Source organism: Hydractinia symbiolongicarpus, chromosome 3, assembly GCF_029227915.1.
Source record: "Hydractinia symbiolongicarpus strain clone_291-10 chromosome 3, HSymV2.1, whole genome shotgun sequence".
NCBI lineage: Eukaryota > Metazoa > Cnidaria > Hydrozoa > Anthoathecata > Hydractiniidae > Hydractinia > Hydractinia symbiolongicarpus.
The window spans coordinates 21,255,735-21,277,738 of record NC_079877.1 but is presented as its reverse complement, the minus strand read 5'-3'; the positions used below and the strand labels follow the sequence as shown (position 1 = coordinate 21,277,738).

The following is a 22,004-nucleotide window of genomic DNA, read 5'->3' as shown; positions in this document are numbered from 1 at the left end:
ACCGAATCATAAAAACCCTTCAAAATCACCGGTTGGAAAATAAAGAATTAAAGGAAGAGGTAAAGAAAATGCAAGATGAAATTTCCACTTGTGCAGTCCAAAAAAGTCTTGGTGATGATTTCATAAAAATTATGTCAACAACTAATCGCAAGATACCACCATTCATGAAATTTTTTTGGGAAGAGCAGCAGAAATATTTATCATCATCGAAAACTGGTGTTCGCTATCATCCTATGATCATTCGTTACTGCTTGGGTTTAGCTGCAAAATCCCCCGCCTTTTATGATGTGATTCGTGTTGACGATAAGAAAGACAGTGGTTTCTTGGTACTCCCTAGTAGACGTCGTTTAAGGGACTATAAGAACTATATTCGTCCAAAGCAAGGTTTTAACAAAGACGTTATCCAGGAATTGTGTAATATGGTCTCCAAATTCCAACCACATGAGAAATATGCAATATTATTAATGGATGAAATGAAAATTCAAGAAAGTCTTGTGTGGGATAAGCATAATGGTGATCTTATCGGTTTTGTTGACCTTGGTGATATTGATCTAAATTATGTTGCGTTGAAAAAGGTTGATGAAATTGCATCTCATGTCTTAGTTTTTCTTGTGAGAAGCATTGTAAATCCTTTAAAATTTTCATTTGCAAATTTTGCTACTACCAATGTCACATCAATTCAATTGTTTCCTCTCTTTTGGAAAGCGGTTGGCATACTGGAGGGAAAATGTGGCATAAAAGTTGTTGGTGTCACAAGTGATGGAGCATCTCCAAACCGACAAATGTACCATAAACATGACCCGTGTAGCTGACATTAATGCAGGAGTGGACGTAACATACCGCACTTTGAATGTTATGGCGGATGAGGAACGGTACATCTACTTCATCTCAGATCCACCACACTTAATTAAAACAGCCCGCAATTGCCTGAGTAATTCTCTTGCAGGAAGATATACCGGAAGTATGTGGAATGATGGAAGTTATATCACCTGGAACCATATTTCAAAGTTATTCCTTGATGACTTAGACTGTGGATTACATCTTGTTCCTAAAATAACAAATGACCACATCAAGCTCACACCATATTCAGTCATGAATGTACGTCTGGCAGCACAAGTGTTAAGCGAATCTGTCTTTAACGCTCTTCAATTGTATGGACCACCAGAAGCTAATGCAACTGCCAAATATTGTAATATGTTCGACCAATTTTTTGACTGTCTTAACGTCAAGAATATCAAAGAAGCAGCAATTAAACGTAAGCCAATTCTTGAACCGTACACATCTGTTGATGATGAAAGATTCTTATGGTTGACCGAAACATTTCTAGGATATTTCAAAACATGGAAGGATTCAATTGCTGATAGGCCTGGTAATTTTACGGATAATGCTAGAGCAAATATGTTTATTTCACGGCAAACCTACCAAGGAATCAAAATCACTGTCCATTCTACTGTTGAATTAATCCAGTATTTAATTAATAATGGAGTTCCATATGTACTGACAGAAAGATTTTGCCAAGATCCCCTTGAAAACTACTTTGGTCGTCAACGTGCAATTGGTCATAGGAAAGATAACCCATCAATCCGTGATTTTGGTTATAACGACAACACAATTAGAACACAAAAGATTTTCCGACCCATAGCTGGTAACTGTCATGAAATTGATATTGAAACTGTGTCATGCCGGGAGTTGTCTAGTAGAGCGCGGTCTCTAATTGGGTCTGCGTAGCTCAAAATGAGCATTAAATACTCTAGGACTCTCCATCTACGCCATGGCCCCTCCTGGAAATAATAGACAGGGTATATCCCTCGATATTTGTGAGGCTAGCCATGTAAAAATATGCACATCATCTATGCCGTAAGAGCAATTAAACACACTTGGAAGAAAGAAGAAACTAAAAACGGTTATTTTTATAGCCACACATTTATAAAAAACATTAAATTTACTTAATAAGCAAGAACAAGCACTGTATTTCTGCTTAACACAAACATTAATAAAAAATATTTTGAAACACCTTAAAACCTATATACACTACCTGGACCTTTTTGTAGACTTCCATAATTATTTATTATACCATGTGCCAAAATAATATTGTTTTAAAATTTGTTGCTATAAAAATAGCAGTTGTAACAGGTTTATAGTCACTGTTCTGGACTCTTAGTGTCAATGTCCATCTGAAAGATTGCTTGAAGATTTCTTAATTTCAGTGCGTAGAGATCGAGCTTTTTTCTGTTTTGATGCAATTTTGTGCAGCTCACATCTTTCACAAATGAAAAAACACGAACACGAACATAAAGCATGATGAGATGCTCAAGTAAGTTCATTGCTAATTCTTTTGTGACTTTTTCGGTTGAGTGTAATGTTATTTTGTAATTACAAAGCACAACAGGGTTCTCAAGCAGGTCTGAACAATTTTCTTACTATCAATTGTATGGTGAAAATTAGCAGTTGGAGCACGAACTTCAAGTTCTGCACAACAAAAAATTCTGAAAACATCATCGGTTACTGACCATAACCCTCCTCTGTCCTTCATATTTACTAAATCAGAATTTTTATCGTCTTCCACAAGAAGACATGACTTTCCAGCTAATAAGATGTCCAAACTTTGAACTCTAAGCTTACTTCTTGATTTTTTTGATGTCCTAATGCGACGATATAGGGTACTAAATACATAAGCACTTAGATATTGAATTATGTTTCTTTCTTTGGGTGAAAAATTCACATGGGAAGAAAATTCTACAGTGTTTTCTTTTACAGTTGAATTAGTGAGATGAGCAAGTACGTGATTAGCCACTTCAAAACCAAGGAGAATAGAGCTTCGATTTGATAAATTTCTGAAAACAATATTTTCAGACACAGATTTATAGAAGGTCGGATAAAACTTTTCAGCATCGCCTTTAAAACTACCAATCACATCTCTGGCAAAACTATAGGAAAAGTTTGTATCGTCGTTTGTAATAACATAATTGACAAATTCATTTCTGGTCTTCTCACTATAGCATTCATCTTTAGAAAGTTTACTTGCAATTAATTGGGTGTACTTCTTAAAGTATAACGGATGGAGCTTGGTTTCAGCAGTAGTGAGGCTGTCGTCATTTAACTGATTTTGTGGCTGACGATGTTTCGCATTTCGGTGTCTTGTGAGTCCCCGTTGTGTTTTGCATGTTTTGGAGCATATATCACAGGAAAAACAGCTTTCAGAAGGGTCGTCAACTATTTCTTCAACAATTTCGGATAATTCTTTAGTTAAATCACGATTTTTCTCTAATAAATCTTCATCAATAACAGCCAAGATTGCATCAAAATCATCTTCACCAAAGAAATCCTCCCCATGGGCAGCCATTATTGATAATTCCGTGCAGTCTTAAACTGGCCACCCCGATTTAAGAAACATATCTGCTTGTGAACAATAGGAACACATTATGGACGGCCCGGAATTACCAGACTATCTCTTTTTCTTATGACTATGGTTAGATCGTATGGGCGGAAATTTGCTGTCTCAATTTCTGTTCATTTTAAAAAAATTTATTCATAAAAAAAATATATAAAATAAAGAGACAAAATGAGTTTTTTTTATAAATGCAATCAGCGAAATATACAACGCTGTATCAGCACCAGTAGCATCCACCACCAATGCTCTTCCCGCTCGATTGCAGAGTGTGCGGGATACCGTTGACAAAATAAAGGACGAAATAAAAAAACGACTTAACTCAACGCTACATGATGAAATTGAAGCTGAAGCCCAGGTAGACCACACGAAGACGTCCGGGACTTATATGAAGAACCAGCTGATCTTACACCTCGAGAGCATCAACATGCACTACACAGGACTTTTGGAAGTTTTCGAATACCTGGCATTGAAAAAGCTGACGTTGATAGTTATATAACAAGGGCGAGACCATATGTTGAACAATTGATTGTAGAACAGGTGGAAGATATAGGATCCGCTAAAGTCCAGTTGTCTATGTGGATCATGTGGAAAAAGGAGAAAATGCTTGCTTTTCAGCCTAATGCAGATCTAGAGGGAGCGGAAGATTTACACCATCAATGTGCAAACATTGATCAATACGCAAGAGTTGAAAAGGTATTTAATAGCAGACTCATGCAGGTATTTCAAGGCATTGATGTAAATGAGCTGCTGAATAATATGTTTGCACAAATTAAAATACATGTAGAAAATCCAATGCTATTATTATTATTATTATTATTATTATTATTATTATTATTATTATTATTATTATTATTATTATTATTATTATTATTATTATTATTATTATATCATCTCAATGTTTACAAACAGGTAATTACACTTCAGTATTTACAAAAATATAAAACTGCTATCATTGTGTGACCTGTTATAAAAAGAGACATAAATGAAATAAGAAAAAAGTAATAATAAATGGTTAAAAACTAAAAATATACACATATATGATTTATTTATTTATTTATAACACAGTAAAAGGCATGGGGTCATCCGAGGTTTTAGCAGGAGAGAGAATAAGAAGAGAAGATGACAACCAAACAACCTCTGAATCTTTGCTGCCTTCCTGGATGCTCATACAAGAGTTGAATTAGTTAAAAACATGTGAAATTAAAAGTTCCTTAAATTTTGAAAAATTTGCTTCTTGCCTAATGTTCAATGGGAGATCATTATACAATTTTGCTCCCGAATATTCAAATGTTTGTTTACCTAGCTCGAGTCTTAGTTTAGGTAATTTCATTAGACAGCCTTGGTTTCTTGTACGAAGGTTGTGCTCATTCAACTCAAAATAGCTTTTTATCGGACTACATACATTTTCATCAACACATTTCCGTACTGTAAGACATGTTTTGACATTCCTCATTTGATCTATCAGTGTTATCTTTTTATCGTTTTCGGGACCATAAATTATTCGTGAAGCACACCTTTCGATTGATTGTAGAGAAGACTGTTGAGTTTGAGTGAGTTGAAGTTTTGTTAAGTAGCAATAAGTTAATAAAGGTGCTATCATCAAGTTGAAAACCTTTTTAGCGGCCTCTTTAGTCAGGTATTGTCGAACTCTTTGCAGTAGCCGGACACCGCCAGAAGCTTTTTTGCGTCGTTTCTCGAAGTTTTGGCTCAGATTCACGGATGGGTCGATATGGTTGCCAAGATATTCATACGAGTTAGTGTTATTAATGGTGCTTTCCCGATACTTGATTTTGAGAGGTTCGGATATCCTGTTGAGTTTGATGGATGTACCGAAGAGCATAGATTCCGTTTTGGCCCTTTTTTAAGTTGATGACTAGTTGTGATTCTTCAAGGTACTTTGAAATTGCTACGAAATCCGGGTTGAGACATTCTTCAATAATCGCTTTGTCTTTGTGGGCAAAATAGATTACTGTAATGCCGGCATACATAATAACATTTAAATGAGTTATACAGTCAGGGAAGTCATTAAAATAAATCAAAAACATCAAAGGTCCTAATAGTGACCCCTGTGGTACTCCAGTTGACACGGTGTATTCTGGTGAAAGCTCGTTTTCGATTTGGATGATCTGCTTCCTTTGAAAAAGGTAATTGTTAAGCCAGTTAATCTCATTTCCACTGATTCCGTATGATTTCAGTTTAGCAATTAATGTGGAATGGTTGAGTGTATCGAAGGCACGACTTAGGTCCATAAAGACTGCGCCCACCAATTTGCCTTTGTCAATATCTCTCCTGATGCTATCTAAGAATAGAGTGGCTGCAATTTTTGTAGATCTTTTTGCACGGTAGCCGAATTGTCTATTGGACAAGAGTTTGTTTTGCTCAAGGTATTCTTTCAACTGGTTGTGAACGGCTTTTTTCAATATTTTTGACATAATAACCAAAACTGATATTGGTCGATAATTGGCTTCATCACAGGTATTGCCAGATTTATGTACAGGTGTCACTTTAGCTGTTTTCCATATGGTTGGTACAGTAGCTGTCTCGATCGATAAGTTGATTATATAAGCAAGTGCTGGAGCGATTTCAGTAGCGGCATCCTTCAACAATCCAGGTGGCAAGTTATCAATGCCTGCCGCTTTATTCCGTCGTAGTGATTTAAGCTCCTTTTGCACAAAAACTACAAAAACGTATTGAAAATTGAATGTTGAATTGGTACAAACCGAATAATACTTCGGAACTCTCCAGAGAAGATTAGTGAGGAGAAAATGAGCTTTTTTCAATTTTGATACTGCTGTTGAGAAGAAAGTACCGAACGATTTTGCATTGCGGTTGCTTCGTTGCGACGAGTTGACTTTAGCTTTGGTCGGGGATATGGACTTAATGGTCTTCCAGAAACTTCTCGGGTTAAGACGATGTTCATTCAGCATGCTGCGGTGGTAGTTCCTTCGAGCAGTTCTCAGTCGGTTATTACAAAAGTTTCTAAGTTTCTTATACAGTCTCCAGTCTGCATCTGATCCAGACTTTCGGGCTTTTCTTAAGACTTTATCTCGGCGGTCCATATCACGCTTAATAGCGACATCCAGCCCAGGGAGTTGGTTTTCCTTTATGACGTTTTTTAAGGTGTGAGTAAGGGAAAGAAGTGCTATGTATTAAAAATCGTGTAACTAAAATTAAATGGTGGTCAATGCATTGACTTAGTTATATTCCAAAAGCATATAAAATTATCTAGACAATGATCTAAATATTATTTGAAAAAAATAATTTTAGATCATAAAGAAACGCCTTAAAAATGACCCCCTTGTTTAGAAAATTTGCTCCATTTACAAAACTAAAAAATTTTTATACATTCTGTTTGCAATTTTGTATTCACTATACATATATCTCGGGAACATTTTTGAATTATGCCTTGAATGTTTTTACTTTTAAAGATATTTCCCATCAAAGTTAAGTACTAAATTATTCCCTTCGTTTCATCACAAAAAGCATCATAACTCGAGTTAGGTTTACATTGACACCTTAATTCAAAAAAGCACCCGAAATGTATCATTCCTTTACAAAACAAAGTCACCCTCCTCCTCAAAGCTTTTATTGTTTTGTAAATGGAGATTAACGTATGGCATACTCTCTGAAAAAAATAACTCTGTGAAAAAGAGTTGTAAAGATTTTTTAAAAGTTGATTATTTTCTGTATAATTCATTCGTCGCCATAGTAACGAATGTATTTTTAACACTTTCTGTATGATGCGCACATGTCTACTTACTTCCACACTTTGATCATAACGAAACAACATGGGTAAGATAACAAATAATAAGAAGAAAGGACACAGATGCTAAAGGTAAAAAAATGAAAAAAAAAAATATAACAATGTTCCACATAAAAATAACGATTGCTTTTTTTATAATCTTTTATGACGGTAATTTCATTATCATAAAAGTTCGCTCGTCTGAAAGTGAGTAAAAATTATTCTCAAGATGACATATTTATGAACATTCACAAATGTGTTTTTGTGAGTATAATAAGTTATGTGTGTTATGAATGTAAAGAAGGTTTTTGGGAATAAGGACAGACTCTTTCATATTGTTTTACAATTTTTTTCTTTTCTATCAAAAAGCTCGTATTCGATTCTATACGAATGCGTAAAAAAATTTTTTTGAAAAAAATGAGATTTTTTCTCTTACTCACACATGTCTCTGGAAGCATGTCTCTGGAAAACATTTGTTAGAATATCGGTAAAATTTTCCGTAGCTTTTTGTACATTGTTTTCATTGAATACGTCAGAAAAATCAGTGTTTTTAAGATCTCTTTGTAACTGTCCTGGATCGTATTTTGTATAATTACGTGACGTAACGTATCTTGTTTTGTATTTCATATGGTTCAGTTTGCGGACACAAATTACCATATCGTGGTCGCTAAGGGAAACAGGAATTACATCTGTTTTTGAAATGTTCTCTTTGTTGGTAGCTATTATATCGATAAGTGTTTTTGAGTTCTTTGTAACACGGGTTGGTTTAGTAATTAGTTGTTTGAAACCATGAATCGTTAAAATATTTTTCACATTGTCATTATCGCTCTTTACAAGATAGTCACTATTGAGATCACCGAGAATAATGACTTCTTTTTTCTCTTTTGACACCTTCAATAATAGGTCATTAAACTGTTCATCAAAATTTTTTGCAAGATATTTTGAATCGTTTGGAGGTCGATACAGTGACGTCATGAGGAGACTTTTAGCATTGTTGATAAAAATTTCTATCCATAACCTTTCGAGACAGTTCCGTTCTAAATCGCCCCTACGTTTATAGTTTATGCCTTCTTTTATGTACATGCCAACGCCACCCCAAGGTCCCTTCTTCCTGTCTAATCTCCCGAACACGTACCCTTCAATTTTGAATATCTGACTGTTATGTTCAGTCTGGGATGTAAGATGAGTTTCTGATAACGTTAGGATGTTAATATCAGGATTATTTCCAAACAAGTCACAGATTCCATTATAAGATGTTGTAATGGCTTGTATGTTTAGGTGTGCAATTTTCATGCCACGTGAATTGCAAACGTTTTAAGACTCTCAGAGTAGGTTGCTGGCCCAGGACATTGTTCAATATCTCCACAGTTTATCAAAAGTAAACAAATGAAAAGTTCCTTGATTAAACAAATAGGTTTCTTCTCATTTCTCCTACGTAGAAATGAAAAGCATTTTCTCAAAGTGTCTCTTGTAAAAGTGTGCTCGATTTCGTTTGTAATCGTTTGTAATCCAGTAATCCAGTTTTTCAAATATAAAACCACAAAAAGTATTGCCACTAACAAGAGTATGTCCGTACGCATCGACGCCATCTTGAAAGTCAAGAGTTAGTTACTGATTAGTTATGTGAGTTACTGATAGCAGATTTACTGATACCTTAAACTCAAGGACCTAGAAATAGTGTGAGTTTTTTTATCTGTTTTTATATCTTTTTTCAGTTATTTGCAGTTAAATAGTTACTGAAATGTCCTTCTTATAATCTTTTTGAGTTCACACTCTACCGCAGAGTGGGTTTACAATCGATCGAATAATGCACCTGGATATAGATTTTCACAAACTGCAGCTTACACGAGGTTCCTCCTATATCAAATTACCATCTTGGATAAAAACAAAAAAGGCCATCATCAACCCAAAAAACAATGACGAAGAATGTTTTAAGTGGGCTGTCATCGCAGCATTACATCATGAAAAATCGATACCAATCCAGAGCGAGTCACTAAATTACGACACCTTGCTAATAAATATATATATAACTGGAACGGGTTAGAATTCCCACTCGACATTAAAAAATAATAAAATTTGAAAATAACAACCCTAATCTTGCGGTCAACGTTTTATATCCATCGGGAACTAGCAGCATTAATATTTTGTAGGTCTAACTATTGTCGGAAATACGAACGCCGTAAACATATACTTTGATTTTATTTGATTATATATATTTATGTCATAATTTAGAAGAACCTCTTTCGTTACAATCCTTTAATTCTGAGCTGTTGGTTCCCTCATTTTGGTCCAACGAGCCGGATCTTTTATCCGCCTTTACCTTTGAAATCAATTGTTTCTGGGTTTATGTTACATTTATTAGTTTGAGTATAACATTATTTACATGATGTTAGCTTCAATTTTAAACTAGAAATTAAAACTAGAAATTAAAAAAAAGGTTGCGAAGCATTACGCAAGTTGCAAGCAAAATTGAAACTAGCCATTCGTTGTCCCTAGTGTTTTTTGCTTCTTTTTGATATAATACGGCGAGGTGCTAACATCTTACTGCAGCTGACATCTGGGAATACACCAAAACTGAATATCATAGACGTAGAAAACCCTGGGGACAAGGTTGTAAAATAAACTCACCGTGGATCAACAACAACTTGTTGCGCAAAAGTAGTGATTTTTGGCAAAAATACAATATATATATATGCGGAATATTTCTTTTCAGAAGGTACGAGAAATTTAGATCGCGCGAAACTAAACAAAAACGATACATGAGAAATTTCGTAAAACCTCTTTCCACAGAATTATAAAATTATATATTGATAATAATCACAATATTGTCAGTGTTGGCCGACGTAAATCCAACATTGATGAAGCTTTTAGCGCCAAAAATCCATGCGAAGTTATACTTTTATAAAGTTAAAACCTTTATTCTAAAAGAATTGCAATGCATCGAGTTGTGCAATCCGTTGTGTGCCAAATTGCCACGAATTAGGGGGATGCGCGTCGTAAGGTACACTCTTTCAACCGGAAAATAATACTTGGAACGCAGATAATAATAGAGACTTTCGCCTAAACGATTTCGGAGATGAGAAGGCGATAATAATAGAGACTTTCGCCTAAACGATTTCGGAGATGAGAAGGCGAACGAAGCAGCTTGTGGGTTGCTTTTTTTTCACGTAAAAATAACGGCACTAGTTATGAAAACCGATTTCTTGAAGCCACGGTATCTGCTGCAATAAGTTTCGAAAACTCACGGGAAACAATAAACAAAAACAAACAATCTACAGAAACAATTTATTAACTTTATCAAGATTTATAAAACAGCTTCAAAATTTTGACAGAAAAACAATAACAACGCGGTGTGAGGTTTCGCTTTCTTCTTTTTATCTTACGTATTGAAAGATAACATCCCTCCTCGCTCTAATTGTACACAATCTAAAAAGAAACAGAAAACATTTTTATATAATATATTATATTATATATATAGCAAAGTCTCTAAATACATTAAAATCCAGTGCCTTTGAGGGACGACATTTAGAGCTAAATTTCTAAGCTACAAATATATATCATTTTTTGGGACAGAGTGCTCAAAAAGTGTTTACTAGATACAATATGCTTGATATAATTAATAAAGTCATTTTGAGGGTTGTCTTCTTTTGGGATTGGTAGTTCAGTCGGTATAGCGTTCACTTCCTATATGGGTTCAATCCCACGTAACAGTTGTTGCTTATTGAACAGAAATTTAAAAGGTTTCTGTAGCTCAAATGGAAGCTTTTTAACACTCTAGAACCGTCTATGTTGTACCTCCTGAAAAAAATTGACAGGGTAAATTTATTGGAATTAATGAGGCTAACCACATAAAATATAGATCACTACTTTTTGTAGCCAATACAACAGAATTGAAAGCACTGTTTTTCATTTGGAAAGTACAAATTGCATTTAAAAATTTGCCCAAGCTTGCCCTCACACTTATGGCTTTTTTGGCCAGTTGACACGCACACTAATCTACCATACGGAACACAAAAGTTACGAAAAAAACGAAATTTGAGTAAGGTCTATTATGTGGTTTCACATCCTTAAAGGGTCATTCAAGAGTAGTTTTTACGTATCATAACTTAGCTATACCACATTATTGTAAGCTCATGAAACACAATGCAAAAACATAGGGTTGTAAAGAAAATGAGGAAGCCCTGAATATTTTTTTTATCTTTTTTAAATATTTTTATATATGTCCAAACTTAATCTCCCAAAAACAATAATTACATTAACGGTTGCCACCATTATCGAACATAAGTCCACTTGGTCATTCGTGACTTCACACGTCGTACATAGTTCACTTCTTGAAAAAATTATTGCAAGGTTCAAGTGTTGAAGAATTTAACAACATTCGAAAGTAGGTAAACAAAGTAGAACTTCCAGGTAAAGGCACCGTTTGATAAAATAGTTCAGATTTAGAACATATATCAGTAAAGAAACGCTAGTAGCAACAGTACAAAAGTTTTTAACCACAAATGAGCAAATACCTTAAAGAATGAAGAGGTATACAAGGACGAGTTCGGGCGACTTTGCGAATAAAATTGGCGGTTGTCCACCAACATCGCCCGGAGCATTCCCGAAATGCAATTTCTTGTAACATACCATCATGCGGACGACAGTTGCAAGAAGGCGCTTGAGTTAATAAAGTTTATATATAAGTTATTTTTAAAGTAAATGTTATCAAAAACCATCAAAAACAGTTCTTTTAAGAACTTCGCTACCACACATGGTAAGTTAATTTTAATTTTTATAGTTTATTGAACCATTGGTGGCTTATCGGCACGCTCGTGTATATTTTCCCCCCTTAGTTTTGGATTGGTGGCTTAAATTTATTTCCACGATACAACAAAAAAAGAAGCAACTTGAGATTTAGGAAATATTTAAAAATTGTATAAAAAAATTTAAAAAGAAAGAGTTTTGTTAATACTTTATGGATTGAATTTTCTTCTTCTGACTGTAGCTAGAGGTAGCTAGCTAGGTATTGATTCCATTGAAGGATGACAGCATTTTCCAAGGCACCACAAAGTAATTGAGTAAGCTAGCTACATCAAACCAAGGAAAAAACGTAAAAATAACTTTCAAATCATCCATACCTATTTCTAGGAAATGTGACAGGACTACGCAGGACAGGACTTTTTGTAAGAACAACTGTATAAGGACAGAACCCAAATATTTTTCGATGAATAGGAACAAAACTGTTTTTACAACTAACAACCTGAGTCAGAATTTTGTTAGAAAATAAGAACAAGCCAGAATCTGAATTTTCTTGCACTTGTTTTAAACTACGGTAAAGTTTCATAAGTGAGAACAAAGTAGGACTTAATTCGGAAGTTGTGTAGGCATTAAAGGGGAATTAAGCCCAAATTTTTTTTCTTCGGAAATATCTTTTACAAACCCTACTTATTTTGATGGTATATAAAAAAATTGAAATTCTTTCAATTTACATCCCTTTTCTAGCATAAAAGTTGACAACAGTAATCGCCATGTTTAAATATTAAAAAATCTGCGATGGAGATCTATGACGTATTTTACGCTTTTCATCTTTTTTAAAGTTGTTTACACAATGTGAACAAACGTAACAGCGTATTTGTTGATGTTATCTTTCTTCCAAAAACGATGCCTACTTGTAAAGCTTATGGCTGTAGAAATAGTACTGGGAAAGGAGAGGTGAAGAAGTCTTTTTTTATGATTCCTCGACCGAACAGTAACGAAGAAAAGTTGCGTTGTTTGAGATGGATAAACAACATGGGTCGTGCCGATGTGAACATCAATACGTTGAAATTTGGTAAAGACGCTGTGTTATGCGAAGATCATTTTCACCCAGATTGTTTAAAAAAAGAAATAACATTGCCGGAATATTTTACGAAAAGAAAAAAGAAAGAGTTAGTACCAGGGGCAGTGCCAACAAAATTTTCGCACAAAACATACGATGAAATAAACATGGACGGCACAAAACATTTACAGCAACGAAAATTATCTGTTAGACGAAGTGAAGAATTAGCACGTTCTGAAGTTGGTCACTTTTTTCTAACATATAATTACATCAGTTTTCTTTCTATTTTTTATCTAGACTACCTCTGGAGTGTTTTCAAATGATATTGTTTAGGTCTTGTTTACACTGAGTTGTATTTAATTTTGTGTTTTACAGCTTATCGGCCATCTGCTAACGGAAAACGAAGTTTCTCAAAACGAAACTGTGAATGTTCAAACAAATCCAACTTTGGTTGAAGAAGAAACCATCATGATCATAAATGTGAAGGATGTAAGTCACGCTGTAACTGATTTTGATTTGTTGCAACTTTTTTTTCGGTAAAACTTAGTTATTTTATCTTTCAAGATTATTGAACCAACCCACAAGAACGTTGGAGTTCAATGTGAAATATCACTAAGCGACTTAAACAGAAGCTGTCAAACTGATCGGTTAGAATCATGTGACTTTGAAATGCAAGCTCCCGAGTATTATTCCATTTCTGCTAATTACGTTGCTGTGGTAAACGATCACGCATATTCCAAAGAAAAAACTGTTTGCTCCACTCCTTCTAAAAGAAAGCACGTTTGTGAGGACGTCTCACTCTCTCCTATAAACTCGTCATTACAATTCTTACCAACTGACGATGAAAAAGACTCTGATTACATCGCTGAAAGTGCAGAAGAGTCAATCAATATTAGTGATGCTCATGAAACCGAACGAAGCATTTTAAAAGAAAAGAAATTTGTTGTTTCCGAAAGCATGCTAGATGAAATATTTAACTTACTGCCCTGTCGTTCATGTGATGGAACCGCAACCAGTATCGAAAAGCGTGAGCAGGGAACGTGTGTACTATACAAAGGGTATTGCATCAATGAGCATGTGGTTTTTGACTGGAAAAGTCAACCCATGCTTGGAAAAATGCCAGCATTTAATTTGTTGCTATCCTCTGCAATATTTTGTTCAGGTAAAAAAAATCTTCTTTTGCATGCTGCATGATGATATGCAAATTTACAGCAGGCTATGCCATGTTTTCAAACGGGTTGAAAGCAAACTCATCTCTCGGACATGTTGACTTTTTGTTATTTTCGCTGCTCATTCAGCACGCTGCAGTCTGGATCACCTAAAATCATATATTACCATTTTAGGAAACACATATGAAAGGGTGAAGAAAGTTGCGAATTTTTCTGGTTTAAATTTTGTCAATCAACGAACATACTATGATGTTCACGATCACTGATAATCCCAACTGTAAACGACCATTTCGTGAAAAATATTGCCAGTGCAAGAGAGGATAGTCGGGGAGAGAATGAAGCATGTCTTGCCGATGGCAGATTTGACTCACCTGGTAAATCTGCTAAGTATTGCACATATAGTTTACAATCGTCAGCGTCTAACAAAATTGTTGCGACAACCACAATCCAAACAACAACCGGTAAAGGTTCGGCGCCCTTGGAGTTACAAGGCTTCAAAAATTGCCTTGAGCAGTTAAGTTCCGATAACTATCCTGTAGGAAGAGTTGGCACAGACCGAAACAGGCAAATCGCTAAATGGATAATGGAAAACAGGTTAGATATCATGCATCGGTATGATCCATGGCATTTTGCTAAGAACATCAAAGCCAAACTTAGACCATTAGTAAAACGAAAAGATAGGCGAATATTACAGGATTGGATCAAACCAATAGGAAATAATCTTTTCTGGTGTGCCGAAAACTGCCAAGGTGACCCAGAGCTGTTGGTGCAAATGTGGAAGTCGATACTTCAACATGTTATGAATAAACATAATTTCGCGAAGCAATATCCCAAGTATCCCAGGTGCCGACACGAAGCCTATTCTAGTGCTGAGGCACGAAAGAAGAAGTGGATTGAGAAACATTCGCCAGCGTATAATGCATTGGAAGAAATCGTCCTTGATAAAAAAAACTTGAAGGATATGGAACTTCTTTGCGAACCATACCACACAGGGGGCGTGGAAGTTTTTCACTCACTGATAACAGCGTACGCACCAAAACGGCAACATTTCGAGTTGAATGTGATGAACGCCCGAGTGAAGTTGGCTATCTTGAACCATAACAATAACGTTGGTCGAAAGCAGGCTGTTGTAAAATGCGCGCGTAAAGGGAGTCAGAAGGTCGGTGAAAAAAAGTGGAAGTTTGTCTCAAGCAAATTGAATAAAGAGTGGGTCGCGAAACCTGTGAAAGAACCCAAGTCTTTCAGTTTTGTTGATGCGATAATGAATGACATAATTGAAAGAAAGGAAAGTGGGGTAAAGGTAAAGATCTCTGGTAAAGAAGTTGTAAACAAGCTTAGTTGACCACGTAACATTGCCCACACGGCCAGACCTGACACTTCGAAAATTTTAGAGAAACGGAATTATGCAAAACGATTCAAAAAATAACTCTGGTCCGTTGTACTTTATTTCGCTTTTTTGTTGTTGTTATTGTTTGTTTAAAAATGTTAAGTCCCGTTATATGTCAACAAATTCTTTGAATCCAGTATATTTTCTATCTGAATCAGGAAATTCTTCCCTTATTTTCCGCACAACACAAGCTGGAATCACCACGCGACATCCTTTTCCAAGCCTTTCATAATAATGTACCCAGGCCGTGTACTGTCGGTAACTGGTGTACCTCATTTCCCTACAACGGAATCAAAGTTTACGTTATAGTGTAAACCAGGATAAAATATTCGAAAGAAATTATTTATTCATCAAAACTTCTTTGAAACAAATTTGTCATTTGAGGCACATGGGCTCTCCTCCTTTTTTATTAGATATTCAAGGAATGACATTATTTTTAATTTAATTAAATAATCTACGATGGTGTGTATTTTCATAGCGCATGGACCTGTAAGATTATAAAGCGAAAAGTGAGAAGATAAGAAGAACGTTTTATTTGTGTGTGACAATGAGAAATATGGTCTGTGAAAATATTTACGAGAAACATATTTTTTGAAGAAAGACTTACTTATTAGTATATGTGGAGAGTTCGTTATATTTTTTCTGATATCGTCGATGTCGTATGCTGGCTGTCTCTAACACTGTGCGGTTCAAACATAAAATTTCAAAATCCTTGTGCATCGTGATGCACTTGTTATCATTCAACTTGTCGTTCAATAAATTGAAAAATTCTTGGCAACACTTGCATTCCACAAGAGTGAAGCAATTATAAATAACGCAACATGTACAAGTACACCAATGCAAATTTTCAAGTCTGCTTGAATTCAATTCGTCTTCTTCTTCGCTATCACTAGATTTATAAGTCACTTTTTCAAGTTCTGCTTTGGAGTATTCAGGCTCATTCATGTAACATCCTGTTACTGACGTTTCGCTTGAGTCACTTGAATATTCTACTTCTGAAATAGGAGAGTCAGAGCAGGAGCTTGAATTTTCCATATCTCGCTGCTTTCGCTTAGCGCAAGCTTATGCTTCTTCAGCGTAATATACGTCACGATATAACATTCCCCAGAATCAGCCGTGGCCTCAGAAATTTTAAATGGCGCTTACCGTTCGCTCATAGAAGGGGTAACTTTTATATTAAAATCAATCCAAATAATATTTATTTTTCAAAATTTTGACCAGAATTTGGGAAACGAACATAATGTTAACCGAAATAATGCTATTTAAGTTTGAGGCTTAATTTTCCTTTAAAACAACGCAAGAACAAATCAGACAAAAACGGGTGCAGAAAATAATAAAACAAAATTTATCTTCTGGAAATTTTAATTGCGTGGTTTTGAACATTTCTATAAGCAATCTAACAATACAAAACATTTAAAATTAACTTCCATTTTTTGTAAATAAAAAAGGTGATTTTGAATCCAATCTCTTAAATCTAAAAATTTACAAAATAATAATGACAACATCATGTAGTGTTTAACTTGTTTGTTTAATCTCGTCTCGCACGTAGTGAGATTACATTCTTGTTTATAAATTAAACTTCCAGCCTTCCGAGGTGTATCTAGATGACCTAACATGATCATAAGAAACAGCAAGCTGATATTACAAGAACTTTTAACTATAACTAAAATTAATAGATCCACTGGTTTTGGCTGAAAAGTATTTTAAGGTTTATTATACTTCCAAACGATCTTATGAGCACAAAACCAACAATAAATTTTAAAGTAGAAACAATTTTTTTAATTTGCAGAACATGTTTCGATTGGAATACATCAATCATTTTCAACTTCTTAATAAGTAGGTCTGGCACCTAAGTTGTACTCTATCTTTTTTAGTTATTATTATTTTATTACTATTCTCTTCATTTTATTGCTTTCTTTGTATCGTAACATATCATCACATAAGAATTCTATTGTAACAGATTTTAACACCTTTATACACTTTTATTTTACGCATGTGTATAGCATTTTATACCTCTTTTATTGTCTTGTTAATAAAGCCTTTTATTTGATTGCTGATTTTTATATTCTTTTCACTTCTTCCCAGCAATGGGTGATTAAGAATAAATAACAACTCAATATGGTGATATTGGTATTCTCGCCTCGTTGGCTTGGCAAAGCACATATACAATTATTCTCGCTTCGTTGGCTTGGCAAAGCACATATACAATTATTCTCGCTTTGTTGGCTTGGCAAAGCACATATACAATACACTCTCGCCTCATTGGCTTGGCAAAGCACATATACAATACACGTATTCTCGCCTCGTTGGCTTGGCAAAGCACATATACAATACACATTCTCGGCTCGTTGGCTTGGCAAGGCACATATACAATACACTGCCTCGTTGGCTTGGCAAAGCACATATACAATACACTGAATTCTCGCCTCGTTGGCTTGGCAAAACACATATACAATACACACAACTATGATGAACGGCATGATGATCAGCAACTGGATGAAAAAACTTCTCTAGCCCATGGATCCAAACGTGGGAGCTTTATAGCCTTTTTTCTAGAGAAGAAAGACCGTGAAGATGACCATTTGTTATGCCGTGCATCTTACAATATATATCTTCGTCGTCTGTTTTCCACGATTTTCGTCATAAACTCGAAGTTTAGTGGTACATAAAAAAATAAAAGATATGAAGAACATTAAACACTGTTAGCAAAAGTTTGCGACGTCAAGGCCAACTGACGATAGGAAGAACCCTTGCGAGAATCGCCTGAATTACTAACTTACTGCGCATGAGCAGTCACACCTGCAAAGCATTGCCGTACAGAATCTGAAAAGAAACTTAGTTTCTAGCAATCTGCGATAGTGGAAACCTCGCTTCTTTTCAATTCTTCCCAGCAATGTATGATTAAGAATAAATAACAACTCAATATGGTGATATTGGTATTCTCGCCTCGTTGGCTTGGCAAAGCACATATACAATACACTGAGGGGTAAAAGAGCTCAAGTCTGTAGGCTGTTATATACCTAAATTCAGGGAAATGTCCAAACGTTTCTTTTTGCTATCTTTTATGTATCTGTCTTTGACAGTGCTGCTAGGAGACCAGCGACCGTGCCACCCTATCAATCGCTCGGTAACTCCATTGTTAGCAGCTGCGGAAGCTCCCCCTGATCTTAAGGAGTGCAATCCGTATTGGCCACTATCATGAAATGATTCGTTTAGGTGTTTGACGAATGTTTTTCGAGCAGCACTGTATGAAATTGCTTTATTCCCCATCGCGTTATGACCATGTTTGGTCTTTGCTAACCTGCAGATCAAAAAAGACTCCGGATCTGAAATTTTTGACACTTTTAAGTACTTGTGTAGCCAATATAATGGACAAGCAGTGCTGTCAGTTTTTGCAAAATAGACAGTGTTGCCATCTCTCAACTGATCTGTTTTTGACTTTTCAATGAAAATTTGGGCAGAATCCTTTTCTAATTTTAAGTGTTTCAGTCTAATGTTCAGGAGTTCACTTATACGAAAGAAGCCCGCGAAGCCAAAAATACATAAAATTATGAATCTTAGATGCATCAAATTTTCGGACTTTTCATACTTAGCCACCAATGTCTTAATCATTTCCGCAGTAAATGGTTCTTCACGATTTGTACTACTTTTTTAAAAGTAGCCGTTTAGCTCCTTCGAAAGCTAACTTTACAATTGGGCTGTCTGTAGGCGATTCAAAACCTGTATTTAAGTGTCCCCATAGAATTCCACAAAAAGCCGAAATGACTGTACTGACAGAACTCTTTTCTACGACTAAATCGTTTAGAACAATGCAAATGAAGAACGGTTCAGCCGGACAGTGTAACACTTCAAGATAGTTACTGGTCCATTTCACTCACCTATGCCATGCCCTACGATATTTACTGATTGTCTCTGGAGCAAAGGCTGTGTTGAAAAGAGCTGGTAGGTTAGCAGCTTTTTGTCGTAAAGACTCGTCCCTAATAGAATCTAGTTTCTCCCAGATGCCAATGTTAAGGTGATCTGTCAAAAAAGAACAACTAGTTGATTAATTAATACAAAGTTTGCGTAATCAACATAAGTTGAATTCTACATTACATCTTAGAAGTTATAGAAATAAGTTTCCAGTATACTATAAGCGCGCAAACTTTACTGAGCACGCAAAGCACCTATTACAAGTCTTCCAGCTATATAATTTGAGGTATCGTGAAATTATTGACAAAAAATAAAAAATAATAAATAAATCAAGTTTTTCGTGTGTAGTCGTCAAGTCGCAGGTAGTGGGATATCGTGAACAAATTATTCCCCGAGCCTTGTTCTGCTATATATCATATAAATTTCACTTCTCAAGCCCTGTGCGGCGAGATATCATCAATATTTCACTGCTCAAGCCCTGTGCGGCGAGATAAGAAACAATTCTTACATTTTTCTCCTCAAGCCCTGTGCGGCGAGATATCGAAATAATTCTTTCATCAAGTTTTACTCAAGCCCTGTGCGGCGAGGTATCCAAACAATTTAAGTTTTACTCATGAAGCCCTGTGTGGCGTTGTTTTGAAAACAGTCAATTGATCGCTATAATTAAGTTTGTTCACGATATCCTATGGGAATCGAAATAACATTGCTATTGCATAAAAATTAGCAAAACCGTTAAAAACAGATTTATAACCTGTGTTATTAATGTAAAATGGGTCCAGCAGTATAAACGACTTTACAAACGAATCAAAGAATTCCTCGTCGGAAGATAATAATGGCCAAAAATAAGACGATGTCCACAAAGGGACTAATAATACGCCATCAGCTCTGCACAATTTCGCGTGTTTTAAAGTATCACCAACCATACTAATAGGTGGACAAAACCAATTAAATTCTCCTGACCAATTGCAAGAAAATGCATTAACGTTTTCTGAGCCCGAACAAAAATATTGTTAATTGAACCTATCGCACTTTTTGTTTAGGTTGTCGGCAAATCGATCTATTGTAAATTCTCCGAACTCTTTTTGTATGAAAAGAAATGACTCTGTGTCTATGCTCCAATTATCTGTATCCTTAATTTTGGAAAGAAAATCGGCTGTAGAGTTTTGTTCGCGAGGGATCCACAAGGCGAATAATTTTATATTGGAACGAAGGCAAGTTCCAAAGATATCAATAGCCAAAAGTTGCAAATGTTCCCTAGTGCTACCAACTTCGATTATTCGAGCGACGTTGACATTGTCCGAAAACCATTGAACGTTTTCGTTCGCAAGTTTGCTTTCCAATGCCTCGAGAATAAGTTTAACAGCTAGCAATTCTCGGTATGTAGAACTTTTTTGTTTTTCCGAGGAAGTGAAGTCGCCCCTTGCTATTGTTTTATCTAGCCTTTCTACTATGTAACCGCCATACCCGCCGCTACTAGCGTCACTGTAAACTACTTTAAGTCGTTATCGGGTTAACCCTGATTCTAAATCCGTTTGATTTTTCTAAATTTACCAGCCAAAATAACAACTCTTTTTTAAGAGAGAGATTCCTGATGCTTGGCAAGTGTTGCTACGACAATCTTTTGGATTTCTTCGTCCGCCATGTTTGCGACGCCAAGGCCAACTGACGATCGAGGAAGAACCCTTGCGAGAATCGCCTGAAATACTAACTCACTGCGCATGAGCAGTCACACCTGCAAAGCATTGCCGTACAGAATCTGAAAAGAAACTTAGTTTCCAGCAATCTGCGATAGTGGAAACCTCGCTATATATCATCCATGAAAAATTGTATATTTTATTCAGTTGAAAATGATTGATGTATTACAATGAAACATGTTCTGCAAATTAAGAAATTTTGTTTTTATTTAAAATTTATTTTAAGGTTTACAATCCAATGTTCCTCTGACAATTTTCTTTCGTTTTCATAATTCCTTTAGGGGAGGAAAATTTGTCCATTAGTTTATTTACTGAGTAGTATGGATGGTCATTCTTCTTATAAATTTATTAATAAGTCTAGTATGCTTATTTTATTGCAAAAAATAATAAATGAACTCTTCCCAAGGTTATTTATTTATTTTGTTCCAAAAAAGAACCCCTGCCACAATATAAAAAAATTCAAGAAATTCAGCATTTGACAGTAATAATAATGCACCACAAAAAGATTTCCTGAGACTGAAAAACTAACATGCATAGTAATCTACCATACTAAACACAAAAGTTACAAAAAACAGGAAATTTAGTTAAGGTCTATTATGTGGTTTTACATCCTTAAAGGGTCATTCAAGAGTAGTTTTTACATATCATAACTTAGCTATGCCACATTATTGTAAGCTCATGAAACATAATGCAAAAACATAGGGTTAGATGTGTAAAGAAAATGATGAAACCCTAAATTTTTTTCTCTTTTTGAATATTTTTATGTCTAAACTTAATCTTCCAAAAACAATAATTACATTAACGGTCACCACCACTATTGAACAAAAGTCCACTTGGTCATTGAAATATTTATTGCGAGGTTTGAGTGTTGAAGAATTTAACAACATGCGAAAGTAGGTACACAAAGTA

The 22,004-nt window shown here is 35.3% G+C and overlaps 3 protein-coding genes across 3 annotated transcripts in view; 1 reads left to right on the top strand and 2 right to left on the bottom strand.

Annotated features, from left to right (window-relative positions):
• The window catches only part of LOC130636179 (replication factor C subunit 4-like), a 126,886-nt gene extending 118,044 nt beyond the window's left edge, over positions 1-8,842 (bottom strand). Inside the window, exon 1 of the mRNA XM_057445817.1 lies at positions 8,787-8,842. The gene's annotated coding sequence lies outside the window, so the exon portion shown is untranslated. The remainder of the gene's footprint in view (positions 1-8,786) is intronic.
• A 3,857-nt stretch (positions 8,843-12,699) lies between these two features.
• On the top strand, positions 12,700-14,414 carry LOC130636177 (uncharacterized). Its single transcript, XM_057445813.1, has 4 exons — positions 12,700-13,172; positions 13,309-13,422; positions 13,498-14,095; positions 14,277-14,414. The coding sequence occupies exons 1-4, from the start codon at positions 12,777-12,779 to the stop codon at positions 14,366-14,368; spliced, it is 1,200 nt and encodes a 399-aa protein (XP_057301796.1). The 5' UTR covers positions 12,700-12,776; the 3' UTR covers positions 14,369-14,414.
• An 802-nt stretch (positions 14,415-15,216) lies between these two features.
• On the bottom strand, positions 15,217-16,524 carry LOC130636932 (P2X purinoceptor 7-like). The gene is made up of 2 exons (XM_057446782.1): positions 16,097-16,524; positions 15,217-15,769 (listed from the first exon to the last, which is right to left on the bottom strand). The coding sequence occupies exons 1-2, from the start codon at positions 16,522-16,524 to the stop codon at positions 15,598-15,600; spliced, it is 600 nt and encodes a 199-aa protein (XP_057302765.1). The 3' UTR covers positions 15,217-15,597.
• Positions 16,525-22,004: the final 5,480 nt, after the last annotated feature.